Source organism: Episyrphus balteatus, chromosome X (genome assembly GCF_945859705.1).
Source record: "Episyrphus balteatus chromosome X, idEpiBalt1.1, whole genome shotgun sequence".
In the NCBI taxonomy this organism is placed as follows: domain Eukaryota; kingdom Metazoa; phylum Arthropoda; class Insecta; order Diptera; family Syrphidae; genus Episyrphus; species Episyrphus balteatus.
In genome coordinates, this window is record NC_079138.1 from 6,078,871 (window position 1) to 6,104,815 (window position 25,945).

Sequence of the window (25,945 nt, forward strand, 5' to 3'; positions counted from 1 at the left end):
CATTTTAAATAACATACACACTAGACTGATTCAAAAAAAGTTTTTTTTTCTGTTTATAGTTATATTGAAAATATTGTTGGAAATAACGAAAAAATATCCTGTAAAAGTTACAGCCCTTAATATTAATATTAAGTACTGTCGCATAGCAAATTTCTATTTCCCATATGATTTACATGGGAACGATTGTGTTTTTGAGTTTGGAATTTTATAACTTTTTATTGGTTGATCAAGAGGACTAGATTACAGGATTTTTTTTTGTCGTCATTCCCAACAATATTTTCAATATTTAAAAATTTTTAATCAGTCTAATACACACTAGACATAAATTCAAACAGAAAAACAAGGAAACATAGTTTATTATATGCTACGTTTATTTATAAATAGTTGCGGTATATTTGAGACACTAATGAATCATTGTGTTGTTTCTTTTACAATGTAGGCCTTTGTTATTTTTTTTTAACGAGACATTCTAAATAATGAAAAACGAGTACATATTATGAAATGAATAATTCCTTCATTCGTGACCTTTTTGAGTAAAATAAATTTTACTTTTTTTTTGTGTTCCATTCGCCATGAAAAAAATCAATTATTATATTTAGAAATCTCTATTTACCAATGAAAAAACCCCATTGATTTTTGAAAGAGGTTTTCCTATTTGTGAGCAACTTCGAACATTCACCGTGGTAAATAAATGTTTTTCGAAGTGTTTTGTTTTTTCTTCTAATGGAAATGCATTGAACGTCAAATCGGAAAAAAATCTATACCACTTTAAGGTTTCTGCCACTGGACCCCAGGTGCCTTGACTTCATGTGTCAATATTTTTATGAGTTTTACAGTCGTGTAACATGTCAATTTTGTTCTCAAATGTATGGCACAAACAAATCTGAGTCAAGTTAGATTATGTTCGGAGCATGTGAAAAAAGAAAAACACCTAAAGATAAGCATCGTTGCATGTTGAAAACCCCTTTCAAAAATTTAATGGATCATAAAGAAGTTTCACTTAAAACAAAGAAAAGGAAAAGAATAATTATGTAAATGTCTAAAAAACAAAAAACGAATAAAGGAGTCTTAAAAAAAAACACGTACCTATTTTGAGTTATTTGTTTTGAAAATTATTATGGCGTCAGAACAAAGCAAGTAGATTGGTATTAGTAGGGGAAGTGGGTGCAAGACCGCCTATGGGGACATGACCGTTTTTGTACCTACTATTTATATGAAAAAAGTAAAATTGGAAACACTGGTAATATAAAATAGGTGCCTTTTGCTATGATCGATCACGTCTGTAAATTTTAGCAAGTTCAGTTGAAACGCAAATTTTGTGATTTTTCATCAAACTGTTATCATTCATTTGATAAGTCAGTTGTATTTTTAACACTGAAAAAAGTAAAATATTTAAATTTTCCTTTTTTTATAGTAGAAAGTGAATTATCAAAAGTATTTTCGGCAAAAAAAGGAATCAGAAAGATAAATTAAAAAAAAAAAAAATAATTCAGAACATCAGATATGATATGACTGGGACAAGAACGCTAATGGGCGAAATTGGAAGCTCTTTTAGCTTAAAAAATGTGAAAAAAGAAGTTCACCCTTAATTCTTTCAATAAGCTTAGCGACAGGAGCCAAATGACACTGTAAGTGATGATTCTGAGAAAGAGAACTTTGCAGACTGTGTTTGTTCTACCTACAACTGTTTTCTAGATCCAATTCAAAATATTGTTGGATTAAGTGAAAAATTTGTACCAAATGGTACCACAAAGCTTGCGTGCTGGAGCAAGAACTATTGAAAATATAGCATAATCGTGTTATTATTGCAAATAGACTGCATTTATAACAAAAGAAATGATCTTTCTACCAACAAAATTTGACCGTTTTTTGTTAGAAGATTTTTCAAAACTTATTATCTTTTGTTCAGTATTTTTTATTTTTTTGTTTTTTTATTATAATTTAGAGTTCCTACAGTAGATTATTAACTTAATGAATAAAGACTTTATTTTAATTAAAAGTTGTTTTTTTTTTTTTATTGGTTTTTAAGACAATCAAACACTAAAGGGGCGGTCTTGCCCCACTTCCATTGCCTATATTGACAAATGTTTGAAAAAAAAAAAAACTACATAATTTCCATTGAAATATCTTTTGCGCATGAATATTTTCAAATCTTCAAATAATGTGCTTTGTAAATATCTTATGTAAGTACCCCGAGAGTTAATATATGATAGTGAACATATAGTACATAGTTCTTTGAAATTGTTTCCAAAAAATATCTCATTTAAATAAATTCTGCATTGAAATAATGTCAAATATTGCTTTCTGAAGGAATAAGCACAACACAAGAAAGAAAATGATTTTTTTTTTTTTTTGTTGGTAAAAGAGAATTAAAAACACAAAATAAAATATTTTTTGAGAAATTTTGCTGTATAAGGAGTAAAAGAAAATAATTGAGATATTCAATCAACTTATCTTTAATTACATACACCCATGAACGTAAACTAAGATTTTTTAAAAATTTCAATTGATGTTTTAAATCTATATTTATTTTTAAATTGCAAATTTATGGTTCCATTTAAGTTCTCTGCTTTGTTATTATTTTTACGATCTAAATTTGTTAGTTAATTTTATTGGTTTTTGATCCTTATCGACCACAAACCGTAATAAAAGTTAAAACAAAATAAATAAAATAAAAATTTTAAATTTAAATTAAATTATTTTTTAATTTTATTTTAATTGTACCTTTGCATTTCGGTTCTTATCAAAGGAACCATCTTCAATGAACCACACAACAACAACAATTTTTTTTTTTTTTTTCTTAATTTAATTTCTTTCCTATTCTTAAATTAAATCTAATATGTATTTTTATTTTTAATCTCTGTCATTGTTTTGATTACTTTCTTTTGTTAAAAAGTGTTCTTTGCTGAAAATGGTTCCACTGAAAAGAACCGCATACATACGATTAAAATAATTTTTTTTTTAAATCATTTAATTTAAATTCCAAAATTTCTTATTAATTTTTATTGTTTTAACTTTTTGCGGTCAATAAGGACCAAAAACAATTAAAACTAATTACTCAGACCACAATTCGGCTAAATCACTTACAGTTGAATTTTGAATAAAATGTAAAATAACTTTTTATTATTTTTGTTTTAGAAAAAAAAGTAGGTCGTAATTAGTTTCATATCAAAATTAATATTAAAGAAAAATAAAAATATAATAAAATTATAAAAAAAAAAAGAAACAAATGTATATATGCTACTAGCGAGTGTGTGTGTTAAGTGTTAATCGTGCTTAGTTTTTAAATAAGTATTCATATTCAAGGATCATTGGAATATTATACGAAATGAATTATTTTAAAAATCGAACAAATATTTGTAGTTTTTTGTGTATATTAATTTGAAATATGAATTCTATTTTATAAATATTATTGAATTCTATGGTATTTTTGGTTCGATTTTCAATTATTAAAAATTTACCTTCGGGCTCTTTAGATATTACAGTTGTGCTGCGATCAACACCTCCTTTTTTATCTTCTACAAAAAGAAAATAAAAATTTAAAAAAATATTTCCAAGGGCAAACAAATTGCTATTTTTTAATTTTAATTCTTTCAACAAGAAGGGTTTATTCCTTTTTTTTAAATTGATTTTATAAAATTTGTTTTCCCTTTGTATTTGTTTTCTTAATTTATGTATGAAATTATGTTTAAAAATTACATTTTTTTTTTTTAAATAAGTTAACAAGAAAAAGCTTATTGAAAAAATTGCCAATACTATTAATAATGTAAATTATACATAATTAATAGATATAAACAGTCTTATATTTATAAGGATATATTAAAAATATAATTTTTTTTTTGTGAAATAAATGTCCTGTTCAATTATTTTTTAAAAGGAAATTATTTAATTAAAATTTCAAGCTCCTTGAATAATTTTTTTTTAAATATACAAAAAATTCATTATGTAAAAAAAAGTGATATGTTAAAATATTTTATAAGCACTCAGTTGTTTTCGTTGTTTTAATTTAATTTAGTTTTAAAAATTTAGAAATTTATTTACCAAATGCAACTTAAGAATAAAATTGATGGGTTTTCGTAAAAATATAAAAATATGAATACAAAAACAAAAGTCAAATAGAGAAGGGCATAAGAATTGAAATTGCATTGAAATTGGTTAATAGACAAAAATTAAAGTAGGTTTTAAGACAAATAATACGACTTGCTTTGAAAGAAAATTGCAAGAATTTTTTTTTTTCAAACGATTGATAGTTTTAGTTCAACTGTTTTTTTTTTTTTTTTTTTTAATGTGAATAGTAAAGTCTTACTGTGCTCTTTTTTCTAAATAAAATAAATTGTATGTGTATTTGACAAGAGAAATACTTCAAAAAGTATAAATATAAATACTTGAAGAAATTTAATATATCGTTGGTTCACTTCAAAGGCAAGACTCGCTGTTAAACAAAGAACTAGAGGAATTGATTTTCCAAGAAAAAAGTTTAAATTTTTTACATTTAATTGAATTTTACGAGTGTCAGTTTTACCTTGGAAACACCCAAGGACATTCGGTTCACCATTTTTTTTTTTATGAAATATAATTAAGTAAAAAGATCATTATTGATATACCCGAAAATTTTAATATACTTTTGAGTTTGTATGAATATTAAACCGATTCTAATAAATACAAAAAAATATATATATGTAATTAATCTAAAAGGCTTCTTTTTTTAAATCGTTAATTAAATACATTTAAATTGTTACATATATAAAATTCATAAGTACGAGAACAATAAAAAAAAAAAAACACGAACAAAAAAAAAAATGTTTTTACCTGCACTCTTGTTAAACATTTATTGTTTTTTCTTTTCTTTGACTTTCTTCAAATATTACAAAATCGAATAAAATTACAAATAAATGCAAGATTTGAATCTTATTGAACAAAATAAATAAATATTAAATTCAAGAATAGCGACTTTTAATTTCGAAACTAAGAAAGTATATTTATTCAAGGTGAGAATTGTAAAAAAAAGAAAAAAAAAAACAAACCAAATAATGGGAATGACAGCCACACACATGATATAAATAAATAAATAAATATAAATAAATAAATAAAACCATGTATATTTTTAATAAGAGAAAAAACATTCAGGAAATGCCTGCAAAGTATAAAAATAACATACATTCCTAGAGGTTGAGAGGGGAAAATATACAAAACTAAATTTTTAAAATGTAAAAATACACAAATAAGACTAATCTAAAAGAGAAAAAAAAAAAAAAAAAAAAAAAACTAAACATGACGAAGCAAATTTATTAAGAGACGAAAAAAACAAAAAAACATTAAAGTGCGTGGTTTGTTTTTATTTTTTTATCTAATATTTTTATTTTTCACCCGCTTTTGTTTACTTATTTTTTTTGTTCCTGCTCTGTTCTATTCGAACAATATTATAAAATTTTGGAGTAGATTGGCTTTTTTTGCGAACTATTCAACCGATTAATAGATAGAAATTTAAAAAAAAAAAAACCTACAAATATATTTTGGGAATATTATGTTGATAAAATTGTAATCTTTTGTAATTTATTTTAGTTGAAGATATACAAAGAGTAAATCAGATTTGTAATACTTATAGTTTTTTTTTTTAAATTTTTTTAATATATATTTACCTTTAACATCATCGTCTTCTAGGGTTGTGCTTGAAGAATCAGTTGATTCTTTAACTTGAGATCCTTCACCTTTTTTGGTAATCATACTTCTGCCTATAATGTTAAAAAATTGTAAATAAAGATTAAAGGTTTATTTAGAAACATAATAAGATATCATTTTCAAAAATCAAACAAAAAAAAAAGCTAAATTAATTAACAATGAAATATATGTATGCAGTTGGATCAAAGGGTTTTTCTGCATTTATAATGGTATATTGAGTTTAGAGTATAGACTGACTGATAGTTTTCCTTACTTGTGGAGTTTTGTTGGCCCTAAGAACTAACTTCCACTTAAAAACTAATCCCCATTGCAAAATATGGATTTACCTACCATAGAACGGTTTTTTTTTTTTTGGTTTCTGAACATCTCGTACACGACTTACCCGATTTTAACGAAAATTTGTAGGTAGGTATACAAAAGCGTTTGAGTAAGCGGAAATTTATATTTTAGAACATTAAAAAAAAACACATTTTTAGAAAAATATTTCAAAATCTTTGTTTGAAAAATCAAAATATTGATAACGGGTTGATGAAATATGTCATAATTTCGTTGTTAAGTTTTAATTAATTTTCTCAAAATGGTATGCCATGTTTTTTTTTTTATGTTAGAAACTTTTTATATGTTTATATAAAAATTAATTATATTTTTAAAGAACGGATCTAATGATTTTCAAATTTGTTTTCTAAAAATCAGATGGCATCCTTGTGATCGAAATAATGTAAAACATTACACTGGTTAACAAGGGTTCTGTTGCCGAAACAAAAATATACTTTTCTGAAGGTTTTAGGTGTGCTGAATTCGAATCCAAAGTCAGAAAAAATTGATCAGCTCCCGTTTTTGAAATATTACCGTTAGAAAATGCAAAAAAAACGTTTTTTTGACTACTTCGGACCTTATTCTTTAATATAAGCAAAATTGTTAGAAGATATTTAGTAACGGTTTCTATAAAAACTATTTTCCTTCTTTCAAGAACTTTTTTAATCTTTCCGATATCTTTGTTATTGTCCGAGATATCTTAAAATGAAGAAAGTGACTTCTGCTTCATATATCATAAAGGAGATGATGACGTTATAAAATTTATGAAATATGCAAACAACTGAGGATATCTCGGGAAGTAAAAAGCATATCGAAAAGATTTAAACAGATTTGAAAAGGTGGCAAATAGTTCTTATAAATATGCACAAACAATTTACCTTATATAAAAGAATAAGGCCCGAAGAACTGCATTTTTTAACGGTAATATTTCAAAAAAGGGAGCTGACTAATTTTGTCTGATTACGGATTTGAGTTCAGCACACCAAAAACCTTCAGAAAAGTATTTTTTTGTTCCGGCAACAAAAAAAAAGTTTAATTTTGTTAACCAGTGTTATCATTATTAGAATTGCTTTAATAAAATCAAATTATAATTTTCCCTAATTTTTTTTTTTTCATAAAGAGCTCTGAAGAGTTACTTTTACCATAAGATTAATATGTACGTGTGTTATTAGTTTATAAAATATTTTAGTTAAGGTTTGTTTTTTTTAAAGAATTCATAGATTATATCTCTAAGTTTGTCCTGAAAAGTTTCACCCGTATTGCGATTATCTACTATATCAATTGAGTGTTGATAAATACTGAAATTAGTATTTCAAAAATTAATTTTTGGGATAACACTGGTCAACAAAATTTAACTTTTTTTTTGCCACAAGAACCCAAATATACTTTTCTAGTAGTTTTTGGGGTGCTGAATCCGAATCTGAATTCAGAAAAATTTGATTGGCCTTCGTTTTTGAAATATTACCGTTAGAAAATGTCAAAAAACGTAATTTTGGCTGTTTTCGAGGTTCTGTTTTTATGTGGGGTAGTTCATTATAAACAAATTTGTAAAGGTTATTATAAGAACAGATATTCTTCTTTCAAAAACTGTTTAAATTTTCCCGATATCTCTTTTATTGCTCGAGATATCTTTAGTTTCATTTAATAAGTCAAAGAGAAACTAAATTTAATCTAAAGTTTAAGTCACTGGCCACAGAATTTTTGCCACAAGAACCAAAATATACTTTTCTGAAGGTTTTTGAGTTGCTGAACTCAAATCCGCAATCGGAAAAATTCTATTAGCCTCCGTTCTTGAAATATAACCGTTATAAAAAAAACCCTTTTTTGCATTTTATAACGGTAATATTTTAAGAACGAAGGCTAATAAAATTTTTCTGATTGTGGATTCGAGTTCAGCAACCCAAAAACCTTCAGAAAAGTATATTTTGATTCTTGTGGCAAAAAAAAGTGTAATTTGGTTGGCCAGTGTTGTTTCTGATTCAAAGACCGCTACTTAAATTTTAAATATCTCGGGCAATAAAAGAGATATCGGAAAGATTTAAACATTTTTTGAATGAATAAAACTAGCTCTTATTGGCACCGTTACAAATTTATTCACAATTAATTACTCCACATAAAAACATAACCTCGAAAACAGCCAAAATTACGTTTTTTGACATTTTCTAACTGTAATATTTCAAAAACGAAGGCCAATCAAATTTTTCTGACTTCAGATTCGGATTCAGCACCCCAAAAACTACTAGGAAAGTATATTTTGGTTCTTGTGGCAAAAACCTTGTTGACCAGTGTAATTGGTCAATATTTTAATGGAATGAATTTTCCAATTATATTTGAAGTTAATAACGGTTGGCAATACATTCACTGGTTTTCAAATTTTTGTTTGAGTAAAGTAATAAGATATCGATTAATACCTATTTATCAACTATCAATTGATAGTTGTCAATCTCAATTAGGGTGATTTGAACTCATGCAGCGATAAATCTTTTTTGCAACTATATTTTAGGAACAAATAAAGTTCAAATAATGATTAGATATGCAAAGGAAGTATATCAAACAGCAAGGATGTCTCTGCGGATACAGGCCCAGCTCATACTTCTCTGTAAAATGGGCAAGACGTTCTACGAGCGTATAAACACTCCTGAGTCCTGATAAAACTTGGTACAATTTTTGCTGTGTATTATAAGAATAACACTGGTCGGCAAAAAAAAAACAAAAAAAAGTCGGGAGCAAGAACTCTGTAAGTTGATTTTAATAAACTTGAGTGTGCTGAATTCAAAACAGTTTACAGATTTTTTCCATCACGTCTAGTTTTTGAGCTCTGCTCATCACAATTTTAGCTATAAAGTCCCAAAAACTAATTTTAAATGAAATGTTTTTTGACATTTGATCTAAAAATATTATTTTTCCATAATATTTTGCTATTTTTTCAACCGAATCAGGAGTCGAAAACTGAAATTTACTTCAAATCTGCTTCAAAAACCATAAGTTATCTTAACCACCAAGATTTTGAGATATCATACCTTTCTATGCGAAATATCTTTTAGAAAAAAATAATTTCGAAAATAAAAATAAACGTATATAAGATGATGAAATATGGCTTTTGAATATTGCATATGTAGTTTTGCGAAAAAAAAATTAAAGGCTATGAAATTCAACGCCAAAAGTACCATAAAAACTCGTTTTTGACCTGTTAATATTTAAATATTTCGAAAACTTGACGTGCCAGTAAAATTTTGACTTCAGATTCGGAATCAGCACACAAAATTCCCTTAGAAAAGTATGGTTTGGTTCAAGCTCCATTTTCGTTGCCGACCAGTGTAATTAGCAAGATAATAAACTCAATCACGAATTCTTCGTTCAAATGAAAAAATAAAATTCATTTTGAATCAAGTCTCAATTTGTATGGAAAATAGTTCGTAGTGGGAGCTAGTTCGTGACCAGCAAAAAACACAGTGTTTCCTTCGTGGTGGTAGAGTAAGCAGATGAAAACCATCATTTAATACGAATAATTTAAAAAAAGTGGTTATTTAGCAAACCTTTGCCATTTCAAAAGGACTGGGCTGTTAAAAATTAATTGTCTTGAGATACGCAAACGATGACACATCTATTAAATATATCGACGGTTAAACTTCATAACCTCGTAGGTCAAAAAATTCGAAAAAAAATATTATTAATGCAAACAATTCAGAAAATTCAGAGCTATCTTTTGGTATGTTCAGTTCAACAATGTTGTTTTGAACATTTTTCAGGAATGACGAAATTCAAAAGCTCGTATTGATAGATCCCATACAAAAACAAGAAACACAACATATTGTTTTTTGATTTCTGAAAAACTTGCAAAAACGACTTACGAGGTTATGAAGTTTAACTGTCGATATGTTTTCTTCAAAAAGTGTTAAAAAAAGTAGGTACGTGTGAATGCGTATGATATTTTAACATAGATGAATGAATGGCTCAATTTACCTACTTTTACTGTTTTCATAAATATACACTAACACATATCAAAGATACACCGTTTGTTCAAATTTGATCAAGACAGACCAGAGCAATACCCAAATACGTATACTTATAAAAGCTTTGTTTAACAATTTTATATATGTATACTCAAAACATTAAAAAAAATTTAATTTATTTACAGAACTTATCCTCGAAGGCTGCGCACGGGGATTGATGCATAAAAATAAATAATCATTTTTATACAGAGAATTCATGATAGTCCAAGAGGTCAGCGGTTACAACAACAACAACAACAACAAAAATCTTCAGAAGTAGATTAAGTTTAATATCAATATGCAATACTTATCAAGACTTTTTCTTGTTATTTTTTTTCTTGTAAATTAATGAAGTGACTTCTAAATAAGAAATCAATATAATATGCATTTTTCCCTAGAGATTCGGATATTCCTGCTTTCATATTTTCTCAAAGATCAGCTGGCTCAAAATTTTTTTTAAAAGATTCATTTCAATCATTTCAGTTGTTTCTAATGGGTCAGAGAATTACTTAGTATTTACCTTTATTTCACCTTTATTGCGATTATCAATTGATAGTTGATAGAAATTTAATTTCGATATCTTATTTCTTAATTCACAAAAGTTTTGAGAACACAATGAATTATGCCAACCGTAATATAAAAACTATAGAAATGACCAGTTTTTCCACAAATTTCAGTATTTATCAATTTATCAATTGATAGTTGACATTCTAAATAAGGGACAGGGTGGTGGAGTAAGATGGGGTACCTAGCAAAATTCACAGTTCAAATTGACCAATCACGCTCGTTTATTCACAGTTCGATGCGATGATGATGATCATGAAGCCACCCATGTCTGCGAGTTCTGTGATCATTCTCATCACCACATCTTGACTCAGGGAGGTACCCCATGTTACACGCACCATGGGGCAAGACGTGGCGTAAACACTTTTTTTGTATTTTAAGTTTGTTCTCTTAAATTTTTAGCCAAATATTCCTAATGACACCGGATATTAGAATAATAATACATAAATTGTTAATTAAAAAATAAATTTGATTGTTTCACTATGTAAATTTGTATATTGTTTCAAGCTTAAGTACCCCATCTTGCTCCCAATTCCCCTACGGGTGATTTTTTTTATTGATGCGAGTAAGGCGAATTTGTCTTTCAATTGCAAAATAAATGCTTTAAGAAATTGAAGTATACCCAGGCCTAATTAACACGCAACGGTGGAACACTCTGATTCTCCGGAATTGCACATTTTGCTCCGCTCATTTTTTCAGTCGAAAGTACCTGGGTGCCTAAATCTTAATCATTTAGGTATTTTTTTTTTTTTTGCAAATACTACGGGAGAAGAGGGAGATTGGATCCTCTGGGAGACCTGATCCTCTCCTTATATCATCAGTTCGAAAAGTGTTAATAAAGTTACTATGAGATTGTACGTGGGAGTCCAAGTTTTTTGTAAGTGCGTAGATATTTTTTTTTGTTTTTTTGTAATTTCTGTCGGGCTATTGTTTTTGGTTGTAAGTACAACAAATTATTTTTGTGTGTTTGTAATGCCTTTGAAAAGAATTAAGTTTATCTAATTACTCGCCAAAAAACCTTATAATTTTTTTTTTTTGTAAATATACCCGAATTAAGAGCTTTGATCCCATCAATTATGGGCAAGGACGTACGCAAGATTTTGATCAGGGAGGGGCAAAATCATTGGAGAACAAATTTAGCTGAATTTTTGTATATTTTTTTTTTTTGCTGGGTTATCAGTAAATCTATTAAGTAGGTATAACTTCTATGATTTTCTCTTTTCATTGAGAAACTAACTTTTTTTCGGCATACAGAATCCTATGATTTTGAGATTATTCAATTATACTATTCAAAGGATCATGTTTGACCTTAACCACGTTTTGACTCTCCTCAATGTGCTTAAAGTTTTTTTCAAACGAGCTGGTGGTGCACGATAAAAAAAGGGCAATCTGCTTGTATGATAAGTCGATTTTTTTGGAAATCTTCGAAATATCTTTCCAAATATTGTGCCATAAATCAGCATCCCGAAAAAATCTATGTAATTATATTGGATTTTATACATAATTGGGTACTTGATTTTATGGTAAAAATTTGAAAGAATATTTAAATTTTATGCAGCATTCATAAAAGAATAATTATAATTTAATTATATCATTGATTTTATAAGAAATGTAAAAAGATTATAAAGTAGTTTTTAATATTATAAAAAACACCTTTCTAAATAGTTTTAATCTTCAAACTAAGTCTGGTATTTAATTTCTTTTAAAGCAAAGAATTTTTAGAATTTGTTTTTTGTAAATTGTTGGAGCCGTTTTTTTTCAAAAAAATTATTTTTTGAACATACCTGCCTACAAATTTTCAAAAATTAAGTATGTAGTTTTGCAGAAAGTCAGAAAATGGTTCTGTGACAGGTACCATTAGTGACGGTTTGAAAAATTTGACGGACAAAAAGTCAGGCAGAATTGCGGGACGTTACTCGTATGTCATGTTAGTTGTTGTTTCGAATTCGATTATTCATGATCGAACTCGAGGGGCAAATGTCCAACCTTTATTTATTTATTTTATATGAAATGAATTTATTATTATCTTTCTACTTATTTTGTTTTCGTTAAATTAATAAATTATTTACATGAAAAAATTGCATTTTATACCGAATTTGACTTAGGGACCAAGTCTCCCATAACTTGGGGAGAGTTGATCCTTTTTAGTCCCTTCACTCTATTCAAAACTGCACTGAAACATTTTAAAACTAAGAAATGTTTTGTATGACATAAGGAAGCCAATATACGTGTCATTAATTTAACATAGAAACGAGTCTTTTAGGAAACGTAAATAAAAAGTTATGATTCAAAAACTCCTATGGGATCAAGTCTCCCTCTTCTCCCCTACTTATCTAAAAACTTCATGTGCGTTTTTCAATATGTCTAAGACTCTGAGTCGCATAATTTGGACTTGGTTCATTTCAAATATTTAAAATGTTCGAATGTTGTTGGAAGGGCCATTGCGCACACTAACCTTTAAATAATATAAAAGTTAAACTAATTGGAAAGACAGCACTTAGCGATATTATACATAGTAATATAGGGTTATATTCTGGAAAAATGCGATCGCTAGTCTATTAAATGTTTTTCTTTTGTTTTGCTGACTTATATTGATCTTACCTATAATCTTTTAAATAAATTTAAGTGCTTTTCATGATGTTAAATATTATTTAAATTTAAGTGGATTTTATTTCATTTATACAAAAATATAAAACAATAAAATGAAGGTATTCATGTAGCGAAAGACAGTTAGATTTTGGCAGAGATAAAATTATCTGCTTTTTCAGGTATATCTCTAAGTTTTGCAATCTTTTCGGGATAAATATTGCACATGAATTTATTAAACCAAAAAAAAATCTAATAGTTTAAATGAAATATTCAATAGGTAAATAAAAAATCTTACTCGAAAAATTCCTCGTGGCTAACATTGTTGTTAGAATAGCACCCTTAAGTTTACGACGTGCGTTGAATTTTTTGAGGCAGTCCACAGTCTCTTGACGGTGCACAACTGAAGCCACTCTTTCCCTTTGCTGTAAACAGAGAACAAGAAGCAATCATTATTCCGTTTCTAAATTACAAATAATATAAAATTTATGTTAAAACTTACGCAGATCCAAGGATGCTTAAGTGCTTCAGCAGCAGTAATTCTCTTATTTGGATTAACGGTTAACATTTGGTTTATTAAATTTTTAGCTTCTGGAGTTACCGTATCCCATTCGGGCGATGGATACTAAAATCCAAAAATTAAATAAATTATAAGTTAAAAATAAAAAAAAATAAATAAAATATAATAAAGCTAATTAATAAACACTCACATCATACGCTCCAGCTTTGATTTGTGAATATAATCGGTGTTGATCTTCATCCCAGAAAGGTGGATAACCAACTAACAAAATGTATAAAATGACACCTGAGATTGGTGGGTGTGGTGGTGGTGGTGGTAGTGGGTGGTTTACAAATGATGTTTAAATTATGTGTAATTATTTTTTTGTTTTTTTTGTTTTTTTTTTTTTTTTTGTTTGTAAAACATGAAAATAAAGACCATAAAAGCCAATTTTTAACAAACAATTACTTTATTAAGAATATAAATATCAGATCTTACCGCACGCCCAGATATCTACCGATTTACCATATGGCTCCTTCTTTAGAACCTCTGGCGATAGATAACCCGGTGTACCAGCAAAACCGAACCATGCCTGATGGTCACCCTGAACTTCGATGGCTAGACCAAAGTCAGCTAACTTAACAGCTGCACCCTTTGCCTTACTTGCTAATAGTAAATTCTCTGGTTTAAGATCACGATGTACAACACCATTTTGGTGGCAGTGGTTAACCGATTCCAAAATCTGTTGGATACAATGTGATGCATCGGCTTCTGAATAGAATTCACGTGCTACAATATCTTCGAATAGTTCACCACCTGTAACCCTGTTTTTGATTGTTTTTTTTTTTTTTTTTTTTTTTCAATTCATTTTCGATTTATATTTTTTTTTTTTTTTTTTTGTTAATATTGTTTTTATTGTTTTTTTTAGCAGTAGTTTGTTAGATTTTGAGGTTTTGAACGAATTTATTAAGAACAAGAAGGAAAGGGAAAAGTTTAAAAAGGGATTCGTTAGCAATTTGTTAATGAATAGAGAATTTATGCAATTTTTTTTTTTTTTTTTTTTAAGTTTTAAATTGAATATGCAATACTTGCAATTTTCTCTTTTGGGCAAAACTTACAGATCAAACACGAGGTAGTGACAATTTTCCTCTTGTATACTATCATGCAGTCGTACTAAAAGAGAAATTGTAGAAATAAATTTACACATTTTTGCAAATAAAAATGGTTTTTGTTTTTTTTTTTTATCTAGTTTGCAGTTTTTTTTTTTTTTTTTGTTAATAGTTATCTTATTGTACAGCTGTTCTTATTGTTCAACTTTGATCATGTCTTTTACATTGCTATATGCAATGTGAATGTTTTATATACAAAAATATAAAAATTGAGATTTCGGCATTTCAAGCACTTTGACGATATATTTATCTATTCTTTTCTTTTGTCTTTTTTTTTTTTTTTACTTTTCAAATATACGTATGGTTAAATAATATTTAAAAATGTTTGTTGAATGATTTTTGTTATATTGCTTACCAATATTAGGATGATGTAGTTTACGACAAATTCGTGCTTCTCTTTCTAGTTTTTGAAAATCTGGAAAAATTGAAATTTGTTTTTTGCGTTTGCGTAAAAAAAATTAAAACGAAAACAGGTAAGAAAAATAAAAATAAATGGTGCAATTAAGATATAAAAAAAGAGATAAAACAAACAAAATATGGATTTTTTTCTTTAATTTTATCTGAATTGAAAACGCACCAGAAGAACACTCACCTCGTGCAGTCAATTTTTTTGTGTTTATAATCTTTGCGGCGAATTCGAGGCCAGTAGATTTTTGAACACATCTTTTCACAATTGAAAAAGCACCTCTGTGGAAATAAAAATTAATTAAGAAAATATTGAAAGGATTGTAAATTATTTTAAGTACAAAGCAAAATATATTGCCTAATCTGCTACTTTTAAGCTAAGTATACGCGATTGGACGATATATGATAATTCTCATAGATAGAAATTCGGCTGACGTTTACACGATTGGAAGACTTTGGGGAACAAAAAATTGTTAAACTCATTGAAAGACAATTGTTTCTACAGATGACAAATAACTTCAAAATTTGTTCATGAGTTCGATATCCTTTTTGTAGGACTTCTTGTTCCCTATTTTGACGGACGGTGACTTAAGGGGGGGTGTCACATCACATAAACGACTCAACGTTTATAAATGTTTATAAATTGTTAGATAACTGAATTAAATAAATTTCATTATTTAGTTAATAAACAAGGCTTAAAATATTCGACGTTATTATTTTCTAATTTTGAACACTCGTAATTTAGAGAGTATAAAAAGCGGTAATTTTGGTGCTTTTTTTTTTAGTACGAACTTTTTGTTTTGTGTTTCTTATAGGGATGTTGCGAATATTCGCATCCGCAAATGCGGAACTTCCGCATGAATTGGGACATCCGCATCCACCTTCGCATCCGCAATAATCAACGCGGATTTTCATGCGGATGCAAGGAAGTTAAGACAAGAAAAAAGTTGGTCGAAGCCAGCGAATGGCGCGTACCAATGAGAGTCACACCGAATTGTCTGTGACTGATTTTTTTTAGGCAAAACACAGAAATAATGCAGGTCTTAAAATTATAGCCCCTTTTTACTAGAGCCCAAATAAGATAATTTCGCAAATAATCTCATTTCGAATTTCAAATTGATTAGGAAATTTTTAGAATTTGGAATTCGAACTGACCTAATTTGCGAAATTATAAAATTTGGGGTGAACACAGGCTATTAATAGAGATCTTTCTTTCCGAACAAAAAAAAGGAGCCAGTGCCCCAATGAAGACTTTAACGACAATTTCTACACAGTACACAAGGCAGTGCTCCTCTAAGTCTAACAATTTTTAATAATACCTACAAATAATGAAAATGTTATGTATAACTGCATCATTAGGTCTGTTCGTTGTTCCCCGCACTCTGAGTCATGTCAATTGACTGTCAAAAAAATCAGAGTTTCTCGGGTTTTCATTTTACATCGAACACCTCTGAGCTTTAATTTCATCAGCTGATTTCTATTTTGACATTTTTTACTTTATTTAGCTTCTTATTTCATGAATTTAGTTGTTGTATCAACAAACGACAAATCACTTTTCGCACTCCAAACTATTTTTTTTTTTTCTTAAATGACAACAGCTGATTTGATTTTGATAACTCTGAATTCCACGCTCTGACAAAATACCCAGAGTTGTTCAGGGTGCGTTCAGAACGAACATCGAACACAGAGGAAATAACTCTGGTTGAAAAAGGAGACACAAAAAACGCTTGACAACGAATTGGGCTTTAAAGCAATCTGTCTTTGTCTTTTTCCTTTCTAATTTGACAGTTCATAAAAGAAGAACAAGACAAAACCAACCAATCAAATCGAAGCAATTCTGAGGAAAACAAAATAAATGCGATTTTCGTTGCAAAAAGGCGGTCGAGTAAATTTCTCTTATAAAAATAATAAAATTAATAGTTTTCCGAGCTGTGACGTGTTAAACAACATAAATAAAATATTTTTAACCAATACGATCGTGTTTGGGTTTTGATTTTCAAAAACTTCACAACTTTCTTTTACATTCGAAATTCGATCAAATCAAATTGCGCCTTGAAATCTTCCTCAGAATTGAACTGTCAAATTTTTTTTTCAATTTTTTTTTTTCATTTTTGAAACTGACGTCTGGCTTAAAAGCCCAATTCGGAGCGACCCAGAGTGCCCTAGAGCTCACAACGAACAAACCTATTATTTTAATTCATTTAAATTATTTTTGTATATTAGATCTAAAACATCCGCATCCGCATCTGCAGATGTTAGCTTTCAAAAATACACATCCGCAACATCCCTAGTTTCTTACACAGTCTAAAAATTTTATTTTTTAAATTCTATTTTGGATTAAGATTGAATCACAAAACAAATAGGTCGTCCTAAAAAAAAACACAAAAATTACCGCTTTTTATACTCTATAAATTACAATTGCTCAAAATTAGACATTAAAAGGTCGAATATTTCAAGCCTTGTTTATGAACTTAATAATAACATTTATTTGATTCAATTATTTTAACAAATGCGAAAGTTATCTACCAATTTATAAATATTTATAAACGTTGAGCCTCTTTATCTATTTCTGCATTCATTCTCCTTGTAAAAAAGCACTTTTATAGTTTTCTCAACAACGAATAAAAAATGACTTGCCAATTCAAAATTTGACGAAGTTGTTGGCAAGAACTTCATCTAATAAGCTATTAGTCCACAATAATAGTAATAATTTTTAACTATATGCCTGTAAGACCTAAGTTCTTTTAAATGCTTACTGCACTGCTTACAGATAGGAAAGAATTTGTTTGTTGGTACAGTGAATTGAGAATCGTCTAATTTGTTTGAAAAATTTAAGACGAGTTCATGCTACTGCAAGAAGTTAGCCAATTTTTTGATAGAAAATTGCCAGAAGATCGGCTGACAATTTTTGTCTCTCTTTTTTGACAGATAGAATTTGATGTCTGCATGATTGATAGAAAATTGGTGAACATTTGTTGCGAAAAAATCGGACAATATTGGAGGATCTTCCAATCGTGTATACATAGCTTTAGTTTCAAACAAAAAATTTATAAAAATTATATAAAAAATAATAAGCATTATTCACTTACTTTCCGAGCTCCTCCTTAATTTCATAGTTGTCAGAGAAACGCGTACAGGCTGCTGGAGCAGCCATCGCGATAGCACACTTAAAGAAATCTATTTCGGCAGTAAATTAGACAAATACTGACACTATAACTATGAATTCAGGTGATGTCTTGGATTTGGTTCTTCTTTTTCGGATTTGATTATGAAAGATAAGGTACTAAAATTTTTGTTTTTTTTGTTTTTTTTTTTTTTTTGCTTAAAATAAAATCACACAGGTTTTGTAAAATTAAAATTTAAAGTTTTTTTTTTTTACAAAATTAACTTATTTTACAAAGATTAACAGAAATTATAAATTATTAAATTATAAAAAATATATATTACACACAATTTCAATCACTATTTTCAAGGGCTTTTATAAACTGAAAAATCTAACTATGATTTTGTCTTTTTTTTTAAGCTCAAATTTGTTGATGTTTTTATTCAAACGCAGAATGTAATTATCTGAAAGAAGAAAAAATATATCATTAGTTACAAAATAAGTTATTTTTTTTTTTACTAAGCAATATTATAAAAATATATTTTAAAAATTAAGTTGAAAAAAATAAACTAAAAATACGAATTTCTTCCAGCAAGACCTAAATTTTGTTCAAAATTTTTATTAATGCACTAATTATTGTTTTTTTTTCATTTTTTCATTTCCCACTGTTCCTCCATATGACTATTTAAATAGTTATAATTCACCATTTAATAATTAATTTGGAAAACACATACAAAATAGTCACATTTAAAATAGTTATCCCGGTTTTAACTATGAAAATAGGTAAAAACAAAATGTTTATACATGTAATGACTATTTTTTTCTCTGAGTGTAAAACCGAAGTGTTCACACAGTTTAAAAGCATTTGAGTGGGAAAATCGTCGCCCGAGAGTTGTTTTGTCGTAAACGCCAAAATGCACTTTTTTAAACTGGATATGTAGTAATAGGTTTTAGAACGTTCTCTTTTCATTTCTGTTATCAGATTTGTCCTATCGTTTACCGTTACTGAGATAATTAGTGTTCATTTTGTCGTATATCCACATAATAAGCATCGGATTAGCGTTGGTTTGTCGTAAGCGCCAACTTTTGGCGTTTACGACAAAAATTCTATGTATTTTTCAGCTTTTTTTTCTTCAGTATTGGTTTGTCGTACGTCGTACAAAACAGATACGGTAGAAAATTTCGAACTTGTTTTGTCTTACATGTATGTAGGTATATGACCCAAATAGAATATAAACAAATATAATAAATATAATATTTATTGAAAATAAGGACTTCATGTGCTATAAGGACAACGAATTTAAAAACTAAGGGCTGCATTAAGCTTTGCGCTACTTAAGGTTTCGCACTATTCCTAGTGGTGCAAGGAAGAAAAAAAGTGCATCTGAGAGACATCTCAAATGTTGTATATTTTGTCATGGTTCTTGTCGTTTGTTCCTGCCGCTAGATACTTGACCTCATCCTCGGTCGCATGTACCGCTTATAAATATGTACACTTGTTGATCTTCTATCGAACACAAGATCAAGAAGTCGACCGTCGGTCGCGGGCGCCGCTTCGTTCAAGCGCGTTGTCTTGAGCGAAGTGAAAAAAGGTTGCAGTTTTATTGTTTTATTGTTGTACACTTATTGATCTTGTCACTTCGTTCGCGCGCGCTGTCTTCAACGAAGTAAAGTGAAAAAAGGTTGCTGTTTTATGGCTGTATACTTATTGATCTTGTATCGAACACACAAGATCAACAAGTCGACTGTAGTCGTGGGCGCCGAGCCCTTGGCGCCTCTTCGTTCACGCGCGTTGTCGTGAACGAAGCGAAAAAGGGTTGCTGTGAGTTTTGTTATTGCACCCGCTCGCAAAAAACACCTGCTGGTCGAAAATTATTTTTTTAAGGCGCCATTGTTCTTCGCTAAATTTGCGTTATTGTTTTGCAAATTGATGATACTGATGATACTTTTACACTATTTTATAAAGCGAGCGGTAGAAAAGTGGAATATAAAAGCTCATCAATATTTAAAACATATAAAAAGTCTACCATAGCAACTCCTGTAAATTTGTTCAGCCAATGTCTTCAAATTACTAAAAAATCTAACTCGATAACTAAGGATAAGATTATTGATTTAAAAGCCTTTTCATATTTATGCCTAAATCAGACCAAGAATATTATGAAGCGTTATTCAATTCAAAAAATTAGAATAAATTCTTTAGTTTGATATTTATTTAATTTACTTTTATTTATGACCATATATTAATTTATTAATTTAACCAAACTTGGTTTATTTTTATTTTATTTCTTTCATATTTCATAGCCATAGGATGACTTTTATTTTTTGTTGACATTTTTTCAATTTTTTTTTATGTTTATGGTCATATTTTTTGGTTTTTCTTTATTTATCTATTTATTTTAATAATTGAGCCTCTAAGTCAAACCAATACTACTTCTATGTAATAAGAAACTATTTTTTTAAATGTTTAATTAATAAATAAAAACGAACTGTGAAAATGTTTTTATTTATTTTTTAATATTGGAATGTCGTACGTGCGTCTACTTTGTCGTACGTGTATGGGATGGAAAAAAAAGTTGATTTTGGTGGCGTTTACGACAAACTGATTTTGGATAAAAACCTTGATAATTTGAAAACTAAAATAGATGTGACAATTTTGACAACATAAATATGAAGAAAATATCGCACAAAATATTCTATTAAAAATTGAAAAAAATCTATCGGCCAGTTTTTTTTTTATAAAAGCTCAAACCTTAAAATGCGATTTCCCAAAATTCCAAAATTGGCGTATACGACAAAACAATTCTCAGGCGACGAAATCTTAAATGCTTTAAAAATTAATTAATAATTTATCATTTAAAGAAAATATTTTCAATGGTTTTAGCCTTAACTTTTTCAAACCTATGCTTTGCAAACCGCAGTACGAAAAAGATAACTTTAAACGCAGAGTGTACTAAATAACGTACTAAATTTACTAAACTTGGGCATGACACGGCCCAAACTCGAGGTATCACCTTTGAAGGGCTTCAGACCCGCCGCTTTTTACTTGCTCTATAGGGCAAGTATTGGTTTCGTGTAGTAAACAAAATTCGAGGGTTTAATCAAAACCCACATTACGATTATGGAGAAGTTCAAAAAAGTAGTTTTCGTCATGCCGTCCGTGTGCGTGTGCGCGTCTGTGCGTCCATCTGTACATCGAGCTAGGGCCTAAACGGATGGAAGGATTTACTTGAAACTTGGTACAGATGATTTTTACGTAATTCCCTCGACACGTTTTTTTTATTTTTTTAATATCTCCTTTTTAAGGCATATCTCCCATATAACGTTTTCGAGGTATTGCAATTTTCTCGAAAACGTTATATTCTTTCTTGATTCTAACAAAACTGCGTTTTTAGTTTTTCTCATAAAATTCGGAGAACGGAAATATGGCGTTGCCGTTTTTCAAAAATTGGCATATTTTTTAAGTTCATACATATATTGCATCAAAATTTATTTTATTCAAAATTTACAGACATAATTTTGAAGTGTTAAATGTAAAAAAAAGTAAAAAAAAAAAAGTTTTTTAAAAAAAAATTTTTTTAATTTAATTTTTTTAACTTTTTTACTCCACACCAAACAAAATCTTAAATTTCCAATAGATATTTAAGATCAAGATACTTTGAACTACAAGAGCAAGTACGTGCGACCCAGTAGTGCATTTTATTTTTTCTTTACTTCAAAAAAATTGTATTAAAGCTTTATGGTGTCAATAATGTCATGTACTTTTCTTTATTTCAATAAATGCTTTCAGTTTTCCATGGAAAAATATTGAAAAAGTAGTCTTCCAGAAGAATTTTAAGTAATTTTGTATATACTTTAATGTATTTTTATAGATTTAAGTAGCTTGTAGATACTAAGCTTGTAATAAAATGTATGTGACTTTGTGATATCACTTTTATACTTCATTGAACGATAAATTTTTGTAAGTCACTCAGAGAAAAAAGTCGGGCTATATTTAAGTCCGAGCAGGCTTATTTTATATTTTTGTATTTTTATTTAATTTATCTCTAAAATCCTAAAATCAAGAATATTATCCTCAAAACAAGCCGAAACGATCTTAAACTCGTATAATTTCAGTTGGAAAGAAGTTAAGATCGTTGATTTATTGTGATGTGCTCATCATTCTAGTGCGGGCGTGATAAGTTTAAGTAATTTAAGTGTTTTAACCAAACTGCTGTAAGAACGCCAAATACTAAATTTGAATAAGAAGGAGGTTGAACGTCAAAACGATTTGAAATACATACAAAAGTCGTGTTTTAAAAATTTTTCAAAATACAAAATCTAGCTTAAAACGGTCTCCGGACTCTAAAAAACGGTGAAAAAAATGTTGTACTTTGAGATTTAGCCCATAAAATCTACACCCAATTTGGTGCTTGAGCATAATAAAAGAATATTTTCAAAAAGCACAAGTACCTACTCTTCTGTTTACAACTGTAAAAAAAATCTGAAATTTACCGAAAAATGGCTGAGTAAAAAATCGTTGAAATCTGAAAACATTGAAAAACGGTTTTTTTTGACGATAACTTGAAATTTTGAGAGTCTACGAAAAATTTCAAGTGCCGAAATATGATGTACTCAGTAATACCTTCAACCTCTGCTAGGTCATTTCCAAAGTAATTGACATGATTTTTATTTTGTAACGCAGTGTTATTGAAATTCTAGGTTTTGAGAAAATTGAAAAAAAAAAAAAAATTTATTTTTTAATTATTTGAAAAAAATTTGATAAAATTATTTTTCAATTTTCTCAAAACTTAGAAGGCATAGAAACATATAGTTTTCACTGTTCGATAAGGAATCAATTGAGGCAGTTTTCTACATTAGTTAAATTTTTTATTAAAATTCACAGTCTAGACAAAAATAGTAATTAGCGATTTTTTTAAAATTTTTGTTCGCCTATTTTTAACTTTGAAATCGATTATTTCAAAAACAATTGGTTGAAATATATTGATTTAAAAACTAGAATTAAATGTACAATTCTGGTATTTTTTATAACTGTAAGTGTTGCCGTTGTTTTTTAATATTTTTTTTTTATTTTAATATTTTTTTTTAGAAAATTACCCGTCCCTCCCATAGTAAAAAATGATTGTATTGAACTCCTCTACAAAAAACCGTTATCAAATCCTGGCACAAGTTATCATGCCAAAATAACTTTTTTGTTCGATGCCCAAACGCTCGAATTTTTGTGCCTGGGTTGAAATCGCAAAATGTTTTTTCTAAACCAATTTTGAACTGATTTTCAAAATATACCTCGGAAATGAATATTATTTAAGAATATATTTTTAAAACAGCATGTTGTTTTAAAAGCATATGTTTTAAATTGATGTCGAAAATGACAAAAAAATGGAATTTTTGAACATTGACAGCTTATAAACTCTAGGTGGTTTAATTGAATCACATGTTTTATACATTTTTGAAAAGATATAATGATCTTCTATCATAAACTATAAAAAAAATCAAAAAATGGATAAAAATTTGACGAAGCTAGAATTTGTTCAATGGGTGAAGATGCAAAAAACCGTTTTTTGCCCCTAACTCCAGATTTTTGGGGGTGTTAGGGACTTTCTAAATACCCTTTCGTAATAAGTGCGACTAGCTCTACAAAACTTGATAGGTCTCCACCCGCGTATATTTTGAAACCTGATTTTTGTGACACATTGTTATTATATAAATTGTTTTTGAATATAGTGTTTTCCCTTTAAATGCCCATTCTTAATGCAATACAACCATTATCAGCCAGGTTTAAGGACGACTCGGGGGAAAAAAACATTAAAAAAAAAACAAACAAAAACGCAACGAAAGTACAAAAGCTATGTAACGCGACTTATTACCATCAAATATTTCATCAACGGCTGACGGTGCAGCCAATCCTAATATTTAAAGGACTGATCGACTGCATTTTGCTTTTTTTTTTCATTTTGGTATCGTTTTGGAGAAAGAGGAGGAGGGGGTAGCATTTATTCTGAAGGTAAGACCATACAATCTTTAATCAAGATTAAATAAGCTAGAAATAATCAGAAAGAAACTTATATAAAGAAATTTAAGAATTGAAACTCTTAATTTAAGATCGGAATGGTCTGAAATAAATCTTTTTCGATTTAATACTTAAATTAAACCTTGTAAGTCTTGAAATAAGAATTCTAAAATGAATACAAACCAGGCTCAAAACAAGAATTTCGGTCTAAGATTAAGAATTTCCGAGCTTAAACGGCTTGATTTGACACTAATATTCCTGATTATTGCTCGTTTGTTTTTGTGAGTGTTGTATACATTAGCAATGTTAAAAATTTAAGGTCATAAACTTCCCAATATTATAAAGTTGTTCACAATGAACCGAATCCCAACAGAATTACTTCCAAAATGTATGAACTAAGCCCCCCCCACTCCCCCCACCTATAATCAAGTGTTCTGTTTTTTTTTTACAATGAAACCAATCAAAATAAATTTTTTTTCAGCTGATCTAACAACATTTTAATTAACATAGTTCTATTTTCCAATTTATGTCAATAATTCTTACGATCTAAGTTAATTGCTTTTTGATTGTTTGTCATTGAACAATAGAGGGAGTTACCAAATTCCTAACAACTTTTTTTTAGAGTTAAACTATTTTTTGTTTTTTGTTAATTTCAAGTTTGATATGAAATAGAAAAACAATGTGTATTCTTAGCGGCCCACGTGTGGAGACAGGTACACATTTTGTTTAATAATTTAGATTATTGTTTGATACGTATAGATACATTTTTTTTTAAATTTTGGCCCATTTAAGCATTTAAGATCCATCAAAAAGATATTATTTGAGATAGAAATTTCTTACCTTAAGCCCTTTACTTGTATAATATACTTTCTAAAAACTTCAGCTGATTTTCATGAACACACCTACATATCGGCTAAGTAGGTACAGTTGGCTAATTTTTGTTTTTAAACCCGTCTGGTTAGATTGCCCAAAGTTAGCACAGGATAGCCCAACTTTTCTTTTCGCTATGTTACCCTTAGTTTAAAAATTATAGAAGCATTAATTTTTATTCACCTAAAAAAAAGTACGCATACACCACAGTGAACTTTTCAATTTATAAACACTGGGCTTCAAATATTTTTTATTTGACTTAGAATTCTTACTTGATTGAATGTAGTCCTGTTAAGAAGCTTAAGTTGATTTGTTTATTCAAGAATTATAACAAAAAAAAACTTTTTTCAAATTACCAACCTCTTAAAAATCAAAATTTGTTTTTTTTTTTGTTTTTGTTCAAAGTAAAAATTGTACTTTTTAGACTGTTTCTTAGTTTACAACTTTTATACTGGTAAAACAAATTTTGATTTTTAAGAGGTTGGTAGTTTGAAAAACGTTTTTATGACGCAATTTTTGAACTAATTTTTATGTCGTAATTTTTGAACTAAGGGTGGGCTAACGAGAAAAAGTAATGTAATTTCCCGGAATTACCATGGTTAATTGAGAAAAAGTTTAAAAAGGACAAATTTGAGTTGTATTGGTTATTTGAAAAAAGTTTTTTTACTTGCTCTATAGGGCAAGTATTGGTTTCGTGTAGAAAAAAAAAATTGAGGTTTTAATCAAAACCAACATTACGATGATGGAGAATATCAA

The 25,945-nt window shown here is 28.5% G+C and overlaps 1 protein-coding gene across 13 annotated transcripts in view; it reads right to left on the minus strand.

Annotated features, from left to right (window-relative positions):
- The window catches only part of LOC129920740 (calcium/calmodulin-dependent protein kinase type II alpha chain), a 62,106-nt gene that overhangs the window by 14,518 nt on the left and 21,643 nt on the right, over positions 1-25,945 (minus strand). For 11 of the 13 annotated variants that reach the window (XM_056002328.1, XM_056002323.1, XM_056002329.1 and 8 more), the window contains exons 2-11: positions 18,299-18,776; positions 15,397-15,491; positions 15,160-15,219; positions 14,754-14,808; positions 14,134-14,459; positions 13,847-13,941; positions 13,639-13,761; positions 13,435-13,561; positions 5,640-5,732; positions 3,462-3,518 (exon numbers count right to left, since the gene is read on the minus strand). In XM_056002328.1, coding sequence (XP_055858303.1) covers positions 3,462-3,518; positions 5,640-5,732; positions 13,435-13,561; positions 13,639-13,761; positions 13,847-13,941; positions 14,134-14,459; positions 14,754-14,808; positions 15,160-15,219; positions 15,397-15,491; positions 18,299-18,363 — 1,096 coding nt within the window. In that variant the 5' untranslated portion in view covers positions 18,364-18,776. The remainder of the gene's footprint in view (positions 1-3,461; positions 3,519-5,639; positions 5,733-13,434; positions 13,562-13,638; positions 13,762-13,846; positions 13,942-14,133; positions 14,460-14,753; positions 14,809-15,159; positions 15,220-15,396; positions 15,492-18,298; positions 18,777-25,945) is intronic. The other 2 variants (XM_056002336.1, XM_056002335.1) reach the window with 1 other exon arrangement.